The 21817-nt window shown below is 42.5% G+C and overlaps 1 protein-coding gene across 7 annotated transcripts in view; it reads left to right on the top strand.

Annotated features, from left to right (window-relative positions):
- Positions 1 to 21817, top strand: part of LOC137384622 (cilia- and flagella-associated protein 54-like) — a 712374-nt gene that overhangs the window by 242972 nt on the left and 447585 nt on the right. For all 7 annotated transcript variants that reach the window (XM_068058759.1, XM_068058758.1, XM_068058757.1 and 4 more), the window contains 3 exons: positions 4267 to 4404; positions 8571 to 8676; positions 9403 to 9492. In XM_068058759.1, the coding sequence (XP_067914860.1) occupies positions 4267 to 4404; positions 8571 to 8676; positions 9403 to 9492 (334 nt within the window). The remainder of the gene's footprint in view (positions 1 to 4266; positions 4405 to 8570; positions 8677 to 9402; positions 9493 to 21817) is intronic.

The following is a 21817-nucleotide window of genomic DNA, read 5'->3' as shown; positions in this document are numbered from 1 at the left end:
TTCCACCGTTCCTAATTTCTCACCATTTAGAAAATACTCCAGTTTATCTTTCTTGTGACTTGAGTGCCATGTAAAATCCATCTGACATTGTTTTGCCCAATCACTTAATCTAAGTCCTTTTGCAACTTCCTGATCCCATCTGCACTACTTACTGTCCCTCCTAATTTATTTGATAGCTGTTGAAGTATTTGTGATTTTACTTTTTCCTGTATGGTTCTATATTTTACGTTTTTTTAAATTTTTGTACAATTATGTCCATTTCCTTTTCCTCAGATAAAATACTTTCCTGCTCTGTGTTTCCAAACTATAGACATTTCACTTCAAATGTTTTGAATCAGGTTTTCCCTGGGATTAAACATAGATCAATAGCCATGGACGCACAATCCCAGCCTGTGCTCCCCAAATAGAGAAAGAATGGGAAAATATTACCATTCTCTGATAAGCCTCATTGCTGATTGGTGGCCTGCTCCCTTGTAGATTTCTTGTCAGACTGAGAGAGTGCCTACCAGCAGGAGAATGGATGGATGCTGAAAATGTCACTTGGGCCACATCCATGACACCCAGTGCACTGCTAAATTACTGCATATGTATCTTATATATAAAGACCCAGTCTGTATAGTGACCTAATAAAGGGAGGCCATGTCCATTTTTGAAGGTTGACACCACCACACTATTAATCATCCCTCTTATTTTCTCCTTTCACCCGGGAAATGTTTAGAAGGAGCATGTTTAGCATGTACAGGACATCCCATATGCTATCATAAACAGCATATGCTGTAACTTTAAGTTGCAATAAAATTTACCTCAAATGGTGCTCTGGTGTATGTGACAGATTATTAGGGATGAGGCTGATAAGATACTGTTTTTGCAAGGATATTGTGTTTAAATGAATCTTGTCAATAGATACTACAGCCACAGAGGCAGCATTAAATGTCTTGCTATATGAATGATTGCGCAGATATGCATATGTCTTCTGCTCAGAGTACTCTTTTGTTTTTGGTTGGCGCATTTCTCTTCATTTGTTCCAATGAAATGGTCCTTTCCAGAGAGAAGTCGCTTTTGGCACATCTAGTTACAATCGTGTTGGGTCAAACTATGCTCTAAACTTCTTCCTCCTCCAGCATCAGCAGGTAGAGTGCGAAGGTCAGCAGGACACCCATCGGTCCTGTTTAGAGTAATTGAGTCATAGTCGTACAGCACAGAAACAGGCCCTTCGGCCCACCTTGTCCATGCTGACCATAATGCCTAGCTATACTAATCCCACCGACCTGCATTAATTCCATATCCCTCTATGCCTTGCTCATTCAAGTACCTGTCCAGATGCCTCTTAAATGTTGCTACTGTTCCTGCCTCCACCACCTCCTCTGGCAGCTCATTCCAGATACCCACTATTCTTTGTGTGAAATATTTACCCCTTTGATCCCCTTTAAACCTCCTCCCTCTCACCTTAAATCTATGCCCTCAAGTTTTAGTCACCCCTACCATGGGAAACAGACTCTGGCTATCTACCCTATCTATGCCTCTCATAATTTTATATACCTCTATCATGTCCCCTCTCAGCCTCCTTCGCTCCAGGGAAAACAGACCCAACCTATCCAATCTCTCTTTATAACTCAAGCCGTCCAAACCAGGCAACAATCTTGTGAATCTTTTCTGCACCCTCTCTAGCTTAATCATATCTTTCCTGTAGTGCGTTACGTACAACTCTTGTACTCAGTGCCTCGGCCGATAAAGGCAAGCATACCATATGCCTTCTTCATCACCCTGTCTACCTGTGTTGCCACTTTCAGGGAACTATGTACTTGCACCCCAAGGTCTCTCTGCTCAACAACACTCCCCAGGGCCCTGCCATTCACTGAATATGTTCTGCCCTGGTTTAATTTCCCAAAATGCATCACTTCACACTTGTCAGCGTTAAATTCCATTTGCCAATCCCTTGCCCACTTTCCCAGTTTATCTATATCCTGTTGTAACCTTAGACAACCTTCTTCACTGTCCACTATACCACCAATTTTGGTGTCATCTGCAAACTTATTAATCATGCCCCGTACATTCACATCCAAGTCATTAATATATATGACAAACAACAGAGGGCCCAGCACCAATCCCTGCGGCACACCACTGGTCACTGGCCTCTAATCTGAAAAACAACCCTCCACTACCACCCTCTGCCTGCTGTCACCAAGCCACTTTTGTATCCAATTTGCTAGCTCACCCTGGATCCCATGTGTTCGAACATTCCGGACCAGCCTACCATGCGGGACCTTGGACCAGCCTACCATACGGGACCTTGTCAAAGGCCTTACTAAAGTCCATGTAGACAATGTCCATCGCCCTGCCCTCGTCCTCTTGGTCACCTCCTCAAAAAACTCAATCAAATTTGTGAGACATGATTTCCCACGCACAAAACCATGCTGACTATCCCTAATCAGACCTTGTCTTTCCAAATGCATATAAATCCTGTCTCTCAGAATCCCTTCCAATAACTTTCCCACCACTGATAGAAGGCTAACCGGCCTGTAGTTCCCTGGCTTATCCCTGCTGCCCTTCTTAAGTAAAGGCACAACATTAGCTATCCTCCAGTCTTCCGGTACCTCACCTGTGGCTAATGCTGATACAAAAATCTCTGCCAGGGCCCCAGCAATCTCCTCCCTTGCTTCCCATAGCATCCTAGAATACACCTGGTCAGGCCCTGGGGATTTATCCACCTTAATGCGCTTCAAAACCTCCAACACCTCCTCCTCTGTAATGTTGATATGCTCCAGGATATCGTTGTTCCCTCCCTTGAACTCACTACCTTCCATGACCTTCTCCACAGTAAATACAGACGAGAAGTATTCATTTAAGACCTCGCCCATTTCCCGTGGTTCCACACGTAGATTACCACACTGATCCTTAAGGGGACCTACACTCTCCCTAGCTACCCTTTTACTCTTAATATACTTATAGAATCTTTTAGGATTCTCCTTTATCTTATCTGCCAGGGAAATCGCATGGCCCTTTTTCGCCCTCCTAATTTCCTTCTTAAGTGTACTCCTATATCCCTATACTCCTCGAGGGACTTGCTTGATCCCAGCTGCCTATACCTGACATATGCCTCCTTCTTTGTATTGACTAGACCCCCAATATCCCTCGCCAACCAAGGTTCCCTAAACTTGCCAGCCTTGCCGTTCCATCTAACAGGAACATGCCGGCCCTGAACTCTTCCTATCTCACTTTTAAAAGCCTCCCACTTGCCAGACGTCCCTTTACCTGTAAACAGCCTCTCCCATTCAACTTTTGAGAGTTCCTGTCTGATGCCATCGAAATTAGCCTTCCCCCAATTTAGGACTTCAACCTGAGGACCAGTCCTATCCTTTTCCATAACTATCTTGAAGCTAATAGAGTTATGGTCACTGGTCCCAAAGTGCTCCCCCACTGACACATGAACCACCTGCCCAGCCTCATTTCCTAAGAGGAGGACGAGTGTAGCCCCTTCTCTAGTAGGGCCATCCACATACTGCTTCAGAAAACTATCCTGGATACACTTAACAAATTCTTCCCCATCTGATCCCTTAGCACTCAGGCAGTCCCAGTCAATATTAGGGAAGTTAAAATCACCTACTATTACAACCCTATAATTCCTACACTTATGTGTGATTTCCCTACATATATGCTCCTCCAATTCCCTCTGACTATTGGGGGGCCTATAGTATAATCCCATCAAAGTGATCACCCCTTTCTTATTTCGAAGTTCTACCCAAAAGGCTGCGCTGGACGTTCCCCCCGGGATATCCTCTCTGTTTCGATCAAGCTCAATTACTGTTCCCTCAGCATACAACCACAGAGGGCACATGAGGCTATATTTATGAAGTTGAAGCTGCAGAAGTCCAAAGGCACGAAAAAAATAAAGCATCAAATCCCAAGACCAACCATGGAACACCTGTTCGATATTGGTGCTGAACTCCAGCTCCAGAGGCTAAAACCACATTATGGAGCTATGAATGTGGTGCTTAATCCCCCTATGCCACAGGCACTTCCCCATGATATACTGCTGTGTTTTTTACAGGTGCACCGTTGGCCGATGGTTTTAGCACCCAATAATGTGAGGCTACTGCACTGGATTTTGCAATTACATTTTTGACCATTAAATGGTCTGCTTTCATTCTTGGATTGGGATTTTTACCTTTGCATATAATTTTATAAATTTTGAGGTAAGCTATTTAATCCTCACTGAGAACTGATACTCCAGCACTAGTTTTAATTTTTTTTTTATTATATTAATAGATATTACGATGCTGGAAAGAGTATGATCTCGCTTTAGAAGTCGTAAATATTGGAAAAGAGATTCTGAAGTCTGCACTTCAGGAAACTACTGTTGAACAAAAGGCAGTGGAAATTGAAGATGACGTTGAAACAACACAAGTACTGGATCTAAATGCCTATTTATTAGCAATAAGTAGCAATAATGTGTCTTTTAAAGTCAAAGGGCCAGATTTTGTATGAATGACAGGCACTGTCACTAATGTGAAAATCTACTCGCTACTTTTTATTGAGGAAGTGATACAATGTCAAGTGTGAATCCCGAAAATGGCATCTTGTCTTTAATGTCCCTGTAACTTTCATGAAATTGCTGCATTTACACTTTGACTCATCAAATTGGCCACAGAATGTTAAGTACCCTTTTAGCAACATGATAATTGTTAATAACTGCCAATCAACCTCTCCTGCCCAGAAAGTAAAACATTGAGTGTTTAGTCTCATTCCTTCAAGTTGTGTATTGTTTCAGGAAATTTTAAAAATGTCAAATTTTATTTTTTAAATTTTTTTCTTGCTTTTCCTTTCTGAATCTTTTTATCACTCTTAATCCAAACTTTCTTTCCTTTTTATTTATTATTTTATTTATTTCTCAGTCCTTTAATCTCATTGGTAAAGGAGGTACATTGTTTGTCCCATTGTTTACAGGTCCTAGATTCCTTGTTGCCCTTGCCTCGCCATTATTATCTCGCACTTTTAGTAACTTTGCAGACAAAAGTTTTTAAAACCTAAATATGCAATTGTCTAACTAATGTGACACCCCATGAGATGTCCCATTGCAGCAAAAGCTGACCCATGGACGTCATGCTGAGTACCTGAGTTAATACAGAGCTTCGGACTGTATCAGTGTAATCATCATTTCTTGATGAAAATATATTAGAAGAACCACAAATTTCAGTATTTGTATGCAGCTCGATGAAATTTCATCTTTCTCTTTTGTTCAAGCTCCATGTACAAAGTGGAGAAAGTCAAGAACAAAGACAAGAACAAAAGACAGTAAGGGGAATAAGAAAAGTGATAGGCAGAGAAATCAAGGGCCAGAATCAAACAGGACCACAGTGAAAAATAGTGGGAAGGGGCCAAGTAATGTTAAAAAGACAAGCCTTAAGGCTTTGTGCCTGAACACATGGAGCATTCGCAATAAAGTGGATGAATTAATTGTTAAAATCGATGTAAATGAGTATGATATAGTTGGGATTACGGAGACATGGCTGCAAGGTGACCAGGGATGAGAAATGAACATCCAGGGGTATTCAGTATTTAGGAAGGACAGACAAAAAGCAAAAGGCAGTGGAGTTGCATTGCTGGTTAAAGAGGGAATTAACACAATAGTGAGGAAAGATATTAGCTCTGATGAGGTGGAATCTGTATGACGAGAACTGAGAAACACTAAGGGGCAAAAAACGTTAGTGGGGCTTGTATATAGACCCCAAAACTGTAGTGGTGATGTTGGGAATGGCATTAAACAGGAAATTAGAGATGCATGCGATAAAGGAACATCTGTAATTGTGGATGATTTTAATCTGCATATAGATTGGGCAAATCAAATTAGTCACAGTACCTTAGAGGAGGAATTCTTGGAGTGTCTACTGGATGGTTTTCTGGACCAAAACGTTGAGGAACCAATTAGAGAACAGGCCATCCTAGACTGGGTATTGTGTAATGAGAGAGGAATAATTGACAATCTAGTTGTGCGCGACCCCTTGGGGATGAGCAACCATAATATGATAGAATTCTTCATCAAGATAGAGAGTGACATAGTTGATTCTGAGATTAGGGTCCTGAATCTTAGTAAAGGAAACGATGAAGGTATAAGGCTCGGGTTGGCTATGATGGATTGGGAAACGTTACTTGAAGGGACGACGGTGGAAAGGCAATGGCATAGATTCACAGAGCGCATGGATGAACTGCAACAATTGTTTATTCCTGTCTGGCGCAAAAGAAAAACGGGAAAGATAGCCAAACCGTGGCTTACAAGGGAAATTAGATATAGCATTAGATCCAAGGAAGAGGCATACAAATTCGCCAGAAAAAACAACAGACCTGAGGATTGGGAGCAGTTTAGAATTCAGCAATGGAGGACCAAGGGATTGATTAGGAAGGGGAAAATAGAGTATGAGAGTAAGCTTGTGGGGAACATGAAAACTGACTGTAAAAGTTTCTATAGGTATGTGAAGAGAAAAAGATTGGTGAAGACAAATGTAGATCCCTTACAGTCAGAAACAGGGGAAATTATTATGGGGAACAAAGAAATGGCTGACCAACTAAATGCATACTTTGGTTCTGTCTTCACAAAGGAGGACACAAATATCATACCAGAAATGTTGGGGAACACAGGGTTTAGTGAGAGAGAGGAACTGAAGGAAATTAGTATTAGTAGAGAAATGGTGTTGGGGAAATTAATGGGATTGAAGGCCGATAAATCCCCAGGGCCTGGTGGTATGCATCCCAGAGTACTTAAGGAAGTGGCCCTAGAAATAGTGGATGCATTGGTGGTCATCTTCCAAGATTCTATAGACTGGAAGAATTCCTACAGATTGGAGGGTAGCTAATGTAACCCCACTATTTAAAAAGAGAGGTAGAGAGAAAGCAGGGAATTATAGACCAGTTAGCCTGATGTCGGTAGTGGGGAAAATTCTAGAGTCCATTATCAAAGATTTTATAGCAGAGCACTTGGAGAACAGTGGTAGAATCAGACAGAGTCAGCATGGATTTATGAAAGGGAAATCATGCTTGACAAATATACTAGAGTTCTTCGAGGATGTAACTAGTAGAGTTGATGAGGGGGAGCCAGTGGATGTGGTTTATTTGGACTTTCATAAGGCTTTCAACAAAGTCCCACATAAGAGATTAGCGTGTAAAATTAATGGGATTGGGGTTAGTGTATTGCGATGGATAGAAAATTGGTTGGCAGACAGGAAACAAAGAGTAGGAATAAACGGGTGTTTTTCCGAATGGCAGGCAGTGACTAGTGGGGTACTGCAGGGATCGGTGCTAGGACCCCAGCTATTCACAATATATAGTAATGATTTAGATGAGGGAACTAAAGGTAATATCTCCAAGTTTGCAGATGATACAAAACTGGGTGGGAGGGTGAGTTGTGAGGAGGATGCAGAGAGGCTTTAGGGTGATTTGGACAAGTTGAGTGAATGGGCAAATGCATGGCAGATACAGTATAATGTGGATAAATGTGAGGTTATCCACTTTGATAGCAAAAACAGAAAGGCAGATTATTATCTGAACGGCTATAAACTGAGAGGGGAATATGCAGCGAGACCTGGGTGTTCTCGTACACCGATCGTTGAAGGTAAGCATGCAGGTGCAACAGATGGTAAAAAGAGCAAATGGTATGTTGGCCTTCATAGCGAGAGGATTCGAGTACAGGAGCAGGGATGTCTTGCTGCAATTATACAGGGCCTTGGTGAGGCCACACCTGGAATATTGTGTGCAGTTTTGGTCTCCTTATCTGAGGAAGGATGTTCTTGCTATAGAGGGAGTGCAGTGAAGGTTTACCAGACTGATTCCTGGGATGGTGGGACTGACGTATGAGGAGAGATTGAGTCAGTTAGGATTATATTCGCTGGAGTTCAGAAGAGTGAGGGGGGATCTCATAGAAACCTTTAAAATTCTAACAGGACTTGATAAGGTAGATGCAGGAAGAATGTTCCTGATGGTAGGGGAGTCCAGAACCAGGGGTCATAGTCTAAGGATACGGGGTAAACCTTTCAGGACTGAGATGAGGAGAAATTTCTTCACCCAGAGAGTGGTGAGCCTGTGGAATTCGCTACCACAGAAAGCAGTTGAGGTCAAAACATTATATGTTTTCAAGAAGGAGTTAGATATAGCTCTTGGGTTTAAAGGGATCAAAGGATATGGGACGAAAGCGGGAACAGGTTACTGAGTTCGATGATCAGACATGATCATAATGAATGGCGGAGCAGGCTCGAAGGGCCGAATGGCCTACTCCTGCTCCTATTTTCTATGTTTCTACATAGAAAGGTTCAACATCTCCACCTCATTTTTTGGGAGGTAGTCCTCCAACAACGGAGGTCAAAGGTCAGCTTTTATCAGCACACAATGCTGATAAATGCTAAGTGTGCTAAGTGGGTAGAGGTGTATGGATGGGTGGATGGTATTTTTTGTGGAATAAATTGTCAGCTTGAAAGATGTAAATCATACATGTGATAGTCTCTTTCCATTCAAATGGCCTCTTTCGATATAAACAGAATAAAAAAAACTTTTTTTCTAAATATTCTCATACTTTGTTTTTTTAGAACAAATGGGAAAGCACCACCAACCAACAGAAATTGGCAATTGAGAACTCTTTGCAGCTGCAGGTGAAGGCAATGGACGAAGGTTTGGCTGATCTGAAAAAGGAAGGTAGAAAATACAAAATATTGTCACTACCTTTTGGCAAAGCATGATATCAGCCAGTGTACTGCTTTAGTATGTAGACAATTTCTGTTGTTCATAATTTGTAGTGAAGCTGCAATTAGCTGTGGATCAGTGGTAGCACTTTTGCCTCTGAGTCAGAAGGTTATGGGTTCACACTCCAGGGACTTGAGCACAAAGTCGAGGCTGACACTTCAGTGCAGTCCTGAGGGAGTGCTATCCTGTGGCAGGCATCATCTTTCAGATGACATTTTAAACCAAGGCTCTGTCTGCCCATGTAGGAGATCCCATGGCACTATTTTGAAGAAGAGCGGGGAAGTTCTCCTTGGTGTCCTGGCCAATATTTATTCCTCAACTAACATTGTTATCACATTGCTATTAGTGGGACCTAGTTGTGCGCATATTGGCTGTCGCAGTTCCTACATTTCAAAAAGCACTCCATTGGCTATAAAGCACTTTGGGACATCCTGAGGTTGCTTATTTTCTTTTAATGTTGTTCTTTATCACTGTGTTTGAAATTTTGCTATAAATATTCAACATGGGAAATCTGTCCCTTTTATATTTCAACACTACATTAATTAATTGATCTAACTATGTAACACTTTTAGAATGTAAAACAGTTTTAGACAAATTTTGGATTAATATCCAAATACTTTGCATTTTTGTAAAACCGATGAATTCTGAAATTGATAAATATCTTCTTTTTTCTTCCAGTGAAAACAGAAGTGCTTACTGGAAATGTTGCCCCTGCTGTGATTTACACAACCATCTTAACTGCACCAATAAATACTGCTTACAATACAGGTAGAATGTTTCAGCTTTGTGACACATTAAATGCTTCAATTGTATTTGAACACTACATGGTACATTTTCATACAATTTGTCTCCAACCATCACTGAGATCATACAGGTATGACAGGTATATCTTGTATGCAAAAAGCAGGATAAATCAATCCAGCCAATTACCGCCCCATCAGTCTACTCTCGATCAGCAACAAAGGGATGGAAGGTGTCATCGACAGTGCTATCAAGCAGCCATAACCTTCTCACTGATGTTCAGTTTGGCTTCTGCCAGGGCCACTTGGCTCCTGACCTCATTACAGCCTTGGTCCAAACATGGACAAAAGATCTGAATTCCAGAGGTGAGCTGAGAGTGGTTGCCCTTGACATCAAGGCAGCATTTGACCGAGTGTGGTACCAAGGAGCTCTAGCAAAATTGAAGTCCATGAGAATTGGGGGGAAAGCTCTCCACTGTTGGAATCACACATTGCACTATTGTCATTGTTGGAGGCCAATCATCTCAACCACAATGCTCAGTACTATTCGTGATACTGAAGCAGTCCATGTACATATGCAGCACGACCTGAACAACATTCAGGCTTGGGCTGATGAGTGGCAAGTAACATTCGTGCCACACAAGTGCCAGGCAATGAAGATCTCCAACAAGAGAGAATCTAACCATCTCCCCTTGACATTCGATAGTATTACCATCACTATAAGTATTGTATTAGATTTGTAGCTTAACTAGTTAAACCACTTGATATAACTAAAAATTATTATATAGTGATATTTCTGAACTTGAAACCTAATTAGGTAAGCACAGTATAAATGGCAGGGCAGGTGATGTATTGCAACTGTAGCATGTGGGAGCTGGTGGACATCAGTGTGATCCACGGCAACCACATCTGCAGTAAGTGTCTGCAGCTCAAGGAAATTCAGCTTAGAGTTGGTGAGTTGGAGTCTCAGATTCTGACACTGCGATGCATCAGGGAGGGGGAAAGTTATCTGGACACTTTGTTCCAGGAGGCAGTCACTCCTTTAGGCTAGGTTCTCAGATTTGGTCTGTTCTCAGGAACAGGAGGGTGTGACTACAAGTGAAGCAGGTATGGGGATCCAGAAGGTAGCAATAGAAGAGCTGCAACCCTTGCACTTGTTCAACATGTTCGAGATTGTGTGGACAAGAGCAGAGACTGCAAAGGGGATCAGCAAACTGACCACAGCACTGTGGTGAAGGGAACCATTCAAGTGGATGAAGTAAAAAGGAATGTAGTAGTAGTCGGAGGGGACACTATAGTTAGGGAAATAGATACTACTCTCTGCAATTGAGAGGGTGAGCCCCGAAGACTGATTTGTCTGCCCGGTGCCAGGGTTAAGGACACCTCCTCAGGGCTGGTGAGGAACTTGGAGTAAGAGGGAAAGGATCCAATTGTCATGGTCTATGTGGTTACCAATGACATCGGTAGGACTAAGAAAGAGGTTCTGCTGACGGAATATGAGCAGCTAGGGGCTAAATTAAAATGCAGAACACAAAGGTGGTAATGTCTGGATTACTACCTGAGCCACGGGCAAATTGGCATAGGGTAAATAAGATCAGAGAATTAAATGCACGGCTCAAACAATGGTGTAGGAGAAATGGGTTTCGATTCCTGGGGCACTGGCACCAGTAACATAGAAAAATAGAAAATAGGAGCAGGAGTAGGCCATTCGGCCCTTCGAACCTGCTCCGCCATTCATTATGATCATGGCTGATCATCCAACTCAGTAGCCTGTTCCCGCTTTACCCCCATATACTTTGATCCCTTACGCCCCAAGAGCTATACCTAACTCTTTCTTGAAAACATACAATGTTTTGACCTCAACTGATTTCTGTGGTAGCGAATTCCACAGGCTCACCACTCTCTGGATAAAGATATTTCTCCTCATCTCAGTCCTGAAAGGTTTACTCCGTATCCTTAGACTATGACCCCTGGTTCTGGACTCCCCCACCATCGGGAACATCCTTCCTGCATCTACCTTATCAAGTACTGTTAGAATTTTATAGGTTTCTATGAGATCCCCCCTCACTCTTCTGAACTCCAGCGAATATAATCCTAACTGACTCAATCTCTCCTTATGACAGTCCCGCCCTCCCAGGAATCAGTAAACCTTTGCTGCACTCCCTCTATAGCAAGAACATCCTTCCTCAGATAAGGAGACCAAAACTACACACAATATTCCAGGTGTGGCCTCACCAAGGCCCTGTATAATTGCAGCAAGACATCCCTGCTCCTGTACTCGAATCCTCTCGCTATGAAGGCCAACATGCCATTTGCCTTTTTTACCACCTGTTACACCTGCATGCTTACCTTCATCTATTGGTGTATGAGAACACCCACATCTCGTTGCATATTCCCTCTCTCAGTTTATAGTCGTTCAAATAATAATCTGCCTTCCTGATTTTGCTGCCTAAGTGGATCACCTCACAGTACTGGAGAAAGAGGGAGCAGTATCATTGGGACAGCCTTCATCTGACGAGTGTCCTGGCAAATTGAATAACTAGGGCTGTAGAGAGGGCTTTAAACCAAATATTGGAGGGAGAGGGTTCAGGTGAGGGGAAATTTAGAAAGTTAATGAGAAAGTACATGGCAACAGTGCAGGGTAGTGATACGAGTAATGATAATCAGAGTGTGACCGGAAGGGACAGAGCGTACAAACATAAGAGTGCACCAGCAAATACGGTTATAGTAGGGGAAATGCTAAAAAAACAGAACTAAAGACTCTTTATCTGAATTCATGCAGCATTTGTAACAAGATGGATGAATTGATAGCACAGATAAAAATAAATGGGTATGATATATCTATTTCAGAGATGTGGTTGCAAGGTGACAAAGGCTGGGAACCAAATATTCAAGCAAAATACTGTGGATGCTGGAAATTTGAAATGTTTCAGGTCGGTGATCTTTCATCAGAACTGGATTGGTTCCAGAATGCTCTGAGAAACTGTCCCTAATACACTCTATGAAGTCATCCTGCAGACTACCTTTGCCAATTTGATTAGTCCAATCTATATGAAGATGAAAATTGCCCACGATTATTGCGGTACCTTTCCTACAAACCACCATTATTTCATCAGTTCTGATGAAAGGTCACTGACCTGAAACATAAACGCTCCTTCTCTCTCCTCAGATGCTGCCAGACCTGCTGTGTATTTCCAGCACTTTGTTTTATTAACTAAATATTCAAGGCTATTTGACGTTGCAGAAGGATAGGAAGAACGGAAAAGGAGGTGGGGTAGCTCTGTTAATAAAGGATGAGATCAGTACATTAGTGAGAAATTATCTTGGCTTGGAAAACCAAGATATAGAATCAGTTTGGATGAAAATAAGAAATAGCAAAGGAAAAAAGCCACTGCTGGGAATAGTTTATAGGCCTCCTAACAGAAGCTACACTGTAGGACAGTGTATAAATCAAGAAATAATAGTGGCTTGTAGGAAATGTACTGCAATAATCATGGGCAATTTTAATCCTCATATAGATTGGACTAATCAAATCGGCAAAGGTATTCTAGCAGATGAGTTCTTAGAGCGTATTAGAGACAGTTTCTTAGAACAGTACATTCTGGAACCAACCAGGGAGCAGCATAGTAAAGGATGCTGTAGTCAAAAGTGATCATAACACGATAGAAATTCACATTTAGTTTGAGGGTAAGACATAGAAAATAGGAGCAGGAGTAGGCCATTTGGCCCTTCGGGCCTGCTCTGCCATTCAACAAAGAACATGGCTGATCATCTGATTCAGTACCCTGTTCCCACTTTCTCCCCATATCCCTTGATCCCTTTGGCGTTAAGAAATATATCTATCTCCTTCTTGAATATATTTAATGACTTGGCCTCCACTCTTCTGCGGTAGAGAACTCCACAGGTTCACCACCCTCTGAGTGAAGAAATTTCTCCTCATTTTAGTTCTAAACGGCATAGCCCGTATCCTGAGACTGTGACCCCTGGTTCCGGACTCCCTAGTCATCGGGAACACCCTCCCTACATCCAGCCTGTCTAGTCGAATTTTATAGGTTTCTATGAGATCCCCTCTCATTCTTCTAAACTCTAGTGAATATAGGCCTACTCGACCCAATCTCTCGTCATACGTCAAATCTGCCATCTCAGGAATCAGCATGGTAAATCTTCTTTGCACTCCCTCCATGGCAAGAATATCCTTTCTCAGATAAGGAGACCAAAACTGCACACAATACTCCAGATGTGGTCTCACCAAGGCCCTGTATAACTGCAGTAAGACATCCTTGCTCCTGTACTCAAATCCTTTTGCAATGAAGGCCAACATACTGTTCGCCTTCCTAACTTCTTGCTGCACCTGAATGCTTGCTTTCAGCGACTAGTGACAAGGACACCCAGGTCTCGTTGCATCTCCCCCTTTCCCAATCTATCACCATTCAGATAATAAAAATAGAAAGTGCTGGAAAAACTCAGCAGGTCTGGCAGCATCTGTGGAGAGAGAAGCAGAGTTAGCTTTTCAGGTCAGTGACCCTTCTTCAGAACTGGCAGAAATAAGAAATGTAAAAGATTTTAAGCAAGTAAAGCGGGGGTGGGGCAAGAGATAACAAAAGAGAAGGTATTGATAGGACAAGGTCACAGAATAGCTGACCAGAAGGTCATGGAGCAAAAGCAAACAATATGTTAATGGTGTGCTGAAAGACAAAGCATTAGTACAGATAGGGTGTTAATGGACTGAAAACTGACCAGCCACAATCACAAACATGAAAAAGTCAGTGGATAGGCACAGTAGAAACAAACTGAACAAACTAAAATAAAATAAACGCAAAAAAGAAAAGAAAAAAGAAAAAATAACTAAAGATAAAAGTAAAATGGGGGGCCGGTCATGCTCTGAAATGATTGAACTCAATGTTCAGTCCGGCAGGCTGTTGCATGCCTAATCAGTAAATGAGATGCTGTTCTTCGAGCTTGCGTTGATGTTCACTGAAACACTGCAGCAATCCCAGGACAGAGATGTGAGCATGAGAGCAGGGGTGTGTGTTGAAATGGCCAGCAACCAGAAGCTCAGGGTCATGCTTTTTGACTGAGCGGAGGTGTACCGCAAAGCGGTCACCCAGTCTCCGTTTGGTCTCCCCGATGTAGAGGAGACCACGTTGTGAGCAGAAGGGTCACTGACCTGAAACGTTAACTCTACTTCTCTCTCCACAGATGCTGCCAGACCTGCTGAGTTTTTCCAACATTTTCTGTTTTTATTTCAGATTTCCAGCATCCGCAGTATTTTGCTTTTATTTTACCATTCAGATAATAATCTGCTTTTTTGTTTTTACAACCCAAGTGGACAACCTGATATTTATCCGCGTTATACTTCATCTGCCATGCATTTGCCCACTCACCTAACTTGTCCAATTCACATTGGAGCCTCTTTGCAACCTCCTCACAGCTCACATTCCCCCAACTTTGTGTCATCTGCAAACTTGGAAATATTACATTTAGTTCCCTCACCCAAGTCATTAATATATATTGTGACTAGCTGGGGCGCAAGCACTGATCCCTGCGGTACCGCACTAGTCACTGCCTGCCACCTGGAAAAAGACCCATTTATTCCTACTCTCTGTTTCCTGTCTGTCAACCAATTCTCAATCCATGCCAGTATATTACCCCCAATCCCATGTGCTTTAATTTTGCACACTAACCTCTAATGTGGGACCTTATCAAAAGCATCTGAAAATCCAAATACACCACATCCACTGGTTCTCCCTTATCTATTCTACTAGTTACATCCTCAAAAAGCTCCAGTAGATTTGTTAAGCATGATTTCCCTTTCGCAAACCCATGCAGACTTTGTCCAATCCCATTTATGCGTTCCAAGTGTTCTGATATCACATCCTTTATAATAGGCTCTAGCATTTTCCCCACTACTGATGTCAGGCTGACTGGTCTGTAATTCCTTGTTTTTTTTTTCTCCCTCCTTTTTTAAATAGTGGGGTTATATTTGCCATCCTCCAATCTGCAGGAACTGTTCCAGAGTCTATGGAATTTTGGAAGATGATCACCAATGCATCCACTATTTCCAGGGCCACTTACTTTAGTACGCTGGAATGTAGATTATCAGACCCTGGGGATTTGTCAGCCTTTAACCCCGTTAATTTCCAGAGCACTTTTTTTCTAACTTAATACTTTTTTACTGATACTTAATACTTATTTCCTTCAGTTCCTCCCTCTCATTAAACCCTTGGTTCCCTAACATTTCTGGGAGATTATTTGTGTCCTCCTTTGTGAAGTCAGAACCAAAGTATGTGTTTAATTGTTCAGCCATTTCTTTGTTCCCCATTATAATTTCCCCCATTTCTGACTGTAAGGGACCTACATTTGTCTTCACTGATCTTTTTCTCTTCACATATTTATAGAGGCTTTTACAGTTTTTATGTTCCCCGCAAGTTTACTCTCATACTCTATTTCCCCCTGCTTAATCAACCTCTTGGTCTTCCTTTGCTGAATTCTAAACTGCTCCCAATCCTCAGATGCTGCTTTTTCTGGCAAGTTTATATGCCTCCTCTTTGGATCTAATACTATCCCTAATTTCTTTTGTAAGCCACAGTTGAGCCATCTTTCCGGTTTTATTTTTGCGTCAGACAGGAATGAATAATTGTTGTAATTCATGCACATGTTCTTTAAATATTATCCATTGCCTATCCACCGTCAACCCTTTTAGTAAAGTTCCCCAATCTACCATGGCCAACTTGCGCCTCATACCTTCACAGTTTCCTTTATTTAGATTCATTTGGGTCTGGTACTAGTGTTTTAAACTTTAAACAAGGTTATGAAGACAGAGTTGGCTAAAGTGGACTGGGAAATTAGGTTAAAAGGTAAGACGGTAGAGAAGCAGTGGCAGACTTTTAAGCAGATATTTCATAACTCTCAACAAAGATATATTCCATTGAGAAAGAAAGACTATGAGAAGGATGCACCATTCACAACTAACTGAGGAAGTTAAGGATGATGTCAAATTGAAAGGAAAGGTGTACAATGTTGCAAAGATTAGTGGTAGGCCAGAGGATTGGGAAAATTTTAGAAGCCAGCAGAGGATGACTAAACCAGAAGACGGAGAAATTAGAGTATGAGAGTAAACAAGCAAGAAATATAAAAACAGACAGCAAAAGCTTGTACAAATATATAAAAAGGAAGAGAGTAGTGAAAGTAAGCATTGGTCCCTTCGAGGATGAGACTTTTTTCTTCATTTCCTGGGCTTTGAGCAAGGCCAACATTTGTTGCTCATTCCTAATTGCCTTTGAGAAGGTGTTTATGAGGTGCCTTCTTGAACCGCTGCAGTTCCATCTGGTGCGGGTGCACCACGGTGCCGTTAGGGAGGGAGTCTCAGGACTTTGATCCAGTGACCGTGAAACAACGGCGATATATTTGCATGTCAGGATGGTGTGCTGCTTGGAGGGTGATTTGCAGATGGTGATGTTCCCACATGTCTGCTGCGCTTTCCTCTTGGTGTAAGAAATCACAGGTTTGGAAGTTGCTGTTGAAAGAGGCATGGTGAGTTGCTGCAGTGCATCTTGGAGATGGTACACATTGCTGCCACTGTACATTGGTGGTGGAGGGAGTGAATGTTTAAGGTGGTAGATAGGGTGCTAATCAAGAAGGATGCTTTGTCCTGGATGGCGTTGAGCTTCCTGAATGTTGTTGGAGCCGCACTGATTCAGGCAAGTTGAGAATATTCCATCACACTCCTGACTTGTTCCATGTAGATGGTGGATAGGCTTGATGATGGGGAGTCAGGAGTCTACTTGCCGCAGACGTCCCAGCCTCTGACCTGCTCTTGAAGCCACAGTAATTGTGGGACTGCTCCAGTTCAGTTTCTGGTCAATGGTAACCCCCAGCATGTTGATGGTGGGAGATTCAGTGATGATAATGCCACTGAACGTCAAGGGGACATGGTGAGATTCTCTCTTGTGGAGATGGTCATTGCCTGTCACTTGTGTGTCACGAATGTTACTTGCCACTTATCAGCCCAAGCCTAAATGTTGTCCAGGTCTTGCTGCATATGGACACGGACTGCTTCAGTATCTGAGGAGTCACGAATGGTGCTGAACACTGTGAATTACCAGCGAATATCCCCACTTCTGTCCTTATGATGCAGGTAAGTTCACTGATGAAGCAGCTGAAATGGTTGGGCCTAGGACACTACCGTGAGGAATTCTTGCAGGGGCTGAGATAATTAGCCTGCAACAACTACCACCATCTTCCTTTGTACTAAGTATCATTCCGACCAGTGGATAATTTTCCCCCTGATTCCCATTGACTTTCATTTGGCTAGGGCTCCTTGGTGCCACCATCGGTCAGGTGCTGCCTTGATATCAAAGGCAATCATTCTCACCTCACCTTTTGAGTTCAGCTCTTTTGTCCCTGTTTGGACCAAGGCTGTAATGAAGTCAGGATGCTGAGCAGCCCTGGCAGCCCTAAACTGAGCATCAGTGAGCAGGTTGTTGCTGTTTAAGTGGCGCATGATAGCACTGTCGACAACACCTTCCATCTCTGGGGAATTAATAATCGGAAACAAGGAAATGGCAGAGACTTTGAACAAGTATTTTGTAAGTGTCTTCACAGTAGAAGACAAAAAGAGCATCTCAAGAATAGCAGAAAATCAAGAGGCAAAAGGGAGGGAGGAACACAATCACTATCACTGGAGAAAAAGTACTAGGAAAACACATGGGACTAAAGGCTGACAAGGCCCATGGACCTGATGGCCTCCATCCTGGAGGCCTTAAAAGAAGTGGCTGAAGAGATAGTGGGTACATTGGTTGTAATCTTCCAAAACTCCCTAGATTCTGAAAAAGTCCCAGTGGATTGGAAAACTGCAAATGTAACAACTCTATTCAAGAAAGGAGGGAGACAGAAAGCAGGAAACTATAGGCCAGTTAGCCTAACAGCTGTCATTGAGAAAATGCTGGAATCCATTATTAAGGAAATAGTAGCAGGACATTTAGAAAATCATAATGCAATCAAGCAGAGTCAACATGGTTTTATGAAAGGGAAATCATGTTTGACAAATTTATTGGAGTTCTTTTGATCATGTAACAAGCAGGGTTGGTAAAAGGGAACCAGTAGATGTAGGCCTGGATTTTACTAGTTCCCCGACGTTGGGGACTGTGGCAGGGGGACCCAGAAAATATTTCCAGGAGAGGCACGCCACAGGCCTTTATGCCAGGAAGGCCCCGTCCCATTTTACCGGCAGCAGAGAGGCCTCGTGGTGGGCCCCCCACTGCTCGGCAACAGAAACTGAATTTAAATATTTAAATAAATGTTAACCACTGAATAATTGGTTACTATACAAGATAAGAGCTCATGGTGTTGGGGGGAAAACATTAGCACAGGTAAAGGATTGGCTAACTAACAGGAAACAGTGGGCTGCATTTTACAAGCTCACCGCTGATCTTGAGTGGGAGAGGGCGGGCAGTGTGCCCCGGCAATGGTGTCAGGCACCACTGCGCAGGTGCTGACACCATTTTTAAAGGGCTTCCAGCCCTCACATTTCAGTTTAAAGTTTAAAGTTTCATTAAAATGTACTGAAAAAAATTACACACATATTTCCCACCACCCCCCCCATAACCATATATTCATTCCTTGCCCTCTCCCCCCCCAAAATACCTACATTGTGGACCTGACTTTCTCCCCTCCAAAGTTCACAAACTTTTAATTTTACCCCTTCCCACCATCCCCTCCATTAGTTTGGGCGCTCCTCCCTCACTGAAATACTTACCTGCTCCCCCCTCCCCACCAGTGGCCAGCATCAGATCTCTGAAGGCTTGGGAGTGCCGGCTGCTGCCACCAATATGACATCGGAACGGACGGCGGGAGTGGGTAAGTATTTCATTAATTGATTAACATTGTTTTGACAATGTGAATTTGGCTCCCATCGCTGAGCAGCTGGGGTCTGCCACGAGGCCTCGTCGCCACCGGCAATATGGGGTGGTCCTTCCTGGCATCGAGACCCATGGCAGGCCTCTCCCTGGACCATTTTGTGGGCTTCCCCCCACGACCCCCGACGTTGGACACCTGTAAAATTTGTCCCAGTGTGTCAGGATAAATGGGCCATTTTCAGGTTGGCAAACTGTGACTAGTGAAGTGCCAAAGGTGATCAGTGCTGGGGCCTTAACTATTTATGATCTATAGTCATGACTTGGACAAAGTGGCTGAGTGTATTGTAGGCAAATTTCCAGATGATAAGACAGATAGGAAAGCAAGTTGTGAGGAGGAGACAAAGTGTCTGCAAAGAGATATAGATAGGTTAAGTGAGTGGGCAAAAATTTGACAGATGGAATATTGGGAAATGTGAGGTTGCCAACTTTGGTGGGAAGAATAGTAAAGCTGAATATTATTTTCATGGAGAGGCTGCAAAATTCTTGTACGTAAATCACAAAAAGTTAGCATGCAGGTACTGCAAGTAATTAGGAAGGCAAATGGAATGTTGGCATTTATTGCAAGGGGGATAGAGTATAAAAGCAGGGAAGTCTTGCTACAACTGTACAGGGCATTGCTGAGACTGCACTGAGAGTACTGCATATTGTTTTGGTCTCCTTAATTAAGAAGGCATATACTTGCATTGAAGGCAGTTTAGAGCAGGTTCACTAGGCTGATTCATAGGAGCAGAAGTAGGCCATTCAGCCCATCGAGCCTGCTCTGCCATTCAATATGATCATGGCTGATCATCCACTTCAATGCCTTTTCCCAACATTATCCTCATATCCCCTTTATGTCGTTTGTATTTAGAAATCTGTCAATCTCTGCTTTAAACATACTCTATGGCTATGCTTCCACAGCCCTCTGGGGTAGAGAATTCCAAATTATTAACAACCCTCTGAGTAAAGACATTTCTCCCTGTCTATCCCTTTAAGTATTTTGTAGGTTTCAATGAGACCATCTCTCATTCTTCAAAACTCTAGAGAATACAGGCCCAGTTTCCCCAATCTCTCTTCATAGGACAGTTCCGCCATCCCAGGAACAAGTCTGATGAACCTTGGTTGCACTCCATCTATGGCAATAATATCCTCCCTAAGGTAAGGGGACCAAAACTACACATAGTACTCCAGGTACAGCCTAACCAAGCTTCTATACAATTGAAACAAGACTTCACTCCTCGTCTACTCAAATTGTCTTGCAATAAAGGCTTCTTAATTGCTTGCTGCATCTGCATATTAGCTTTCAGTGACTTATTGACAAGGACACCCAGGTCCCTTTGTACATCTACACTTTCTAATCTCTTACCATTTAAGAAATACTCTGCACATCTATTCCTCATACCAGAGTGGAAAACCTCACATTTTTCTACATTATATTCCATCTGCCATACTCTTGCCCACTCACTCAGTGTTTCCAAATCTGCTTGAAGCCGCTTCGCATCTTCCTGACAACACACATTCCCACCTAGTTTTGTGTCATCTGCGAACTTGGAAATTCTACATTTGGTCCCCACATCCAAATCATTGATATATATTGTGAACAGCTGGGGCCCAAGCATTGATCCCTGCGGTACCTCACTAGTCACAGCCTGTCAACTTGGGAATGACCCATTTATTCCTACTCTCTGTTTTCTACGTGTTAACCAATCCTTAATCCATTGCAGTATATTACCTCCTATCCCATGTGCTTTAATTTTGCTAACCAATCTCCTGTGGGTTACTTTATCAAAGGCCTTTTGAAAATCTAAGTATACTACATCCAAGACTCCCCTTTATCAATTCTGTTAGTAATGTCCTCAAAAAACTCCCAACAGGTTTGTCAAACATGATTTCCCATTCATAAATCCATGTTGACTATGCCCAATCAGATCATTATTATCCAAGTGTCCATTTATCACATCCTTTAGAATAGATTCTAGCCTTTTCCCAATGACTAATGTCGGGCTAACAGGTCTGTAATTCCCTATTTCCTCTCTTCCTCCCTTCTTAAATAGTGGGGTGACATTTGCTACCTTCCAATCTGCAGGAACCACTCCAGATGATCACCAATGCGTCCACTATCTCCATAGCTACCTCTTTCAACACTCTGGAATGTAGAATATTAGGTCCTGGAGACTTATCAACCTTCAGCCCATTAATTTCTCTAATACAACCTTCTTATTAATACTAATTTCCTTCAATTCCTCATACCCCCTAATCTCTTGGATCGCTAATTCAGATTCCTCAGTGAAGACAGACACGAAGTAATCATTTAGCTTCTCTGTGATTTCTCTGTTCCCCATTATAAATTCTCCTGAATCAGCCTGTAATGGACCCACATTTGTCTTTGCCAAACGTTTCCTTTTTATGTACCTATAGAAGCTTTTACAGTCTGTTTTTATATTTTTTGCTAGCTTA

The sequence above is a fragment of the Heterodontus francisci genome, chromosome 27 (assembly GCF_036365525.1).
Source record: "Heterodontus francisci isolate sHetFra1 chromosome 27, sHetFra1.hap1, whole genome shotgun sequence".
NCBI lineage: Eukaryota > Metazoa > Chordata > Chondrichthyes > Heterodontiformes > Heterodontidae > Heterodontus > Heterodontus francisci.
This window is presented reverse-complemented; position numbering and strand designations above follow the sequence as displayed.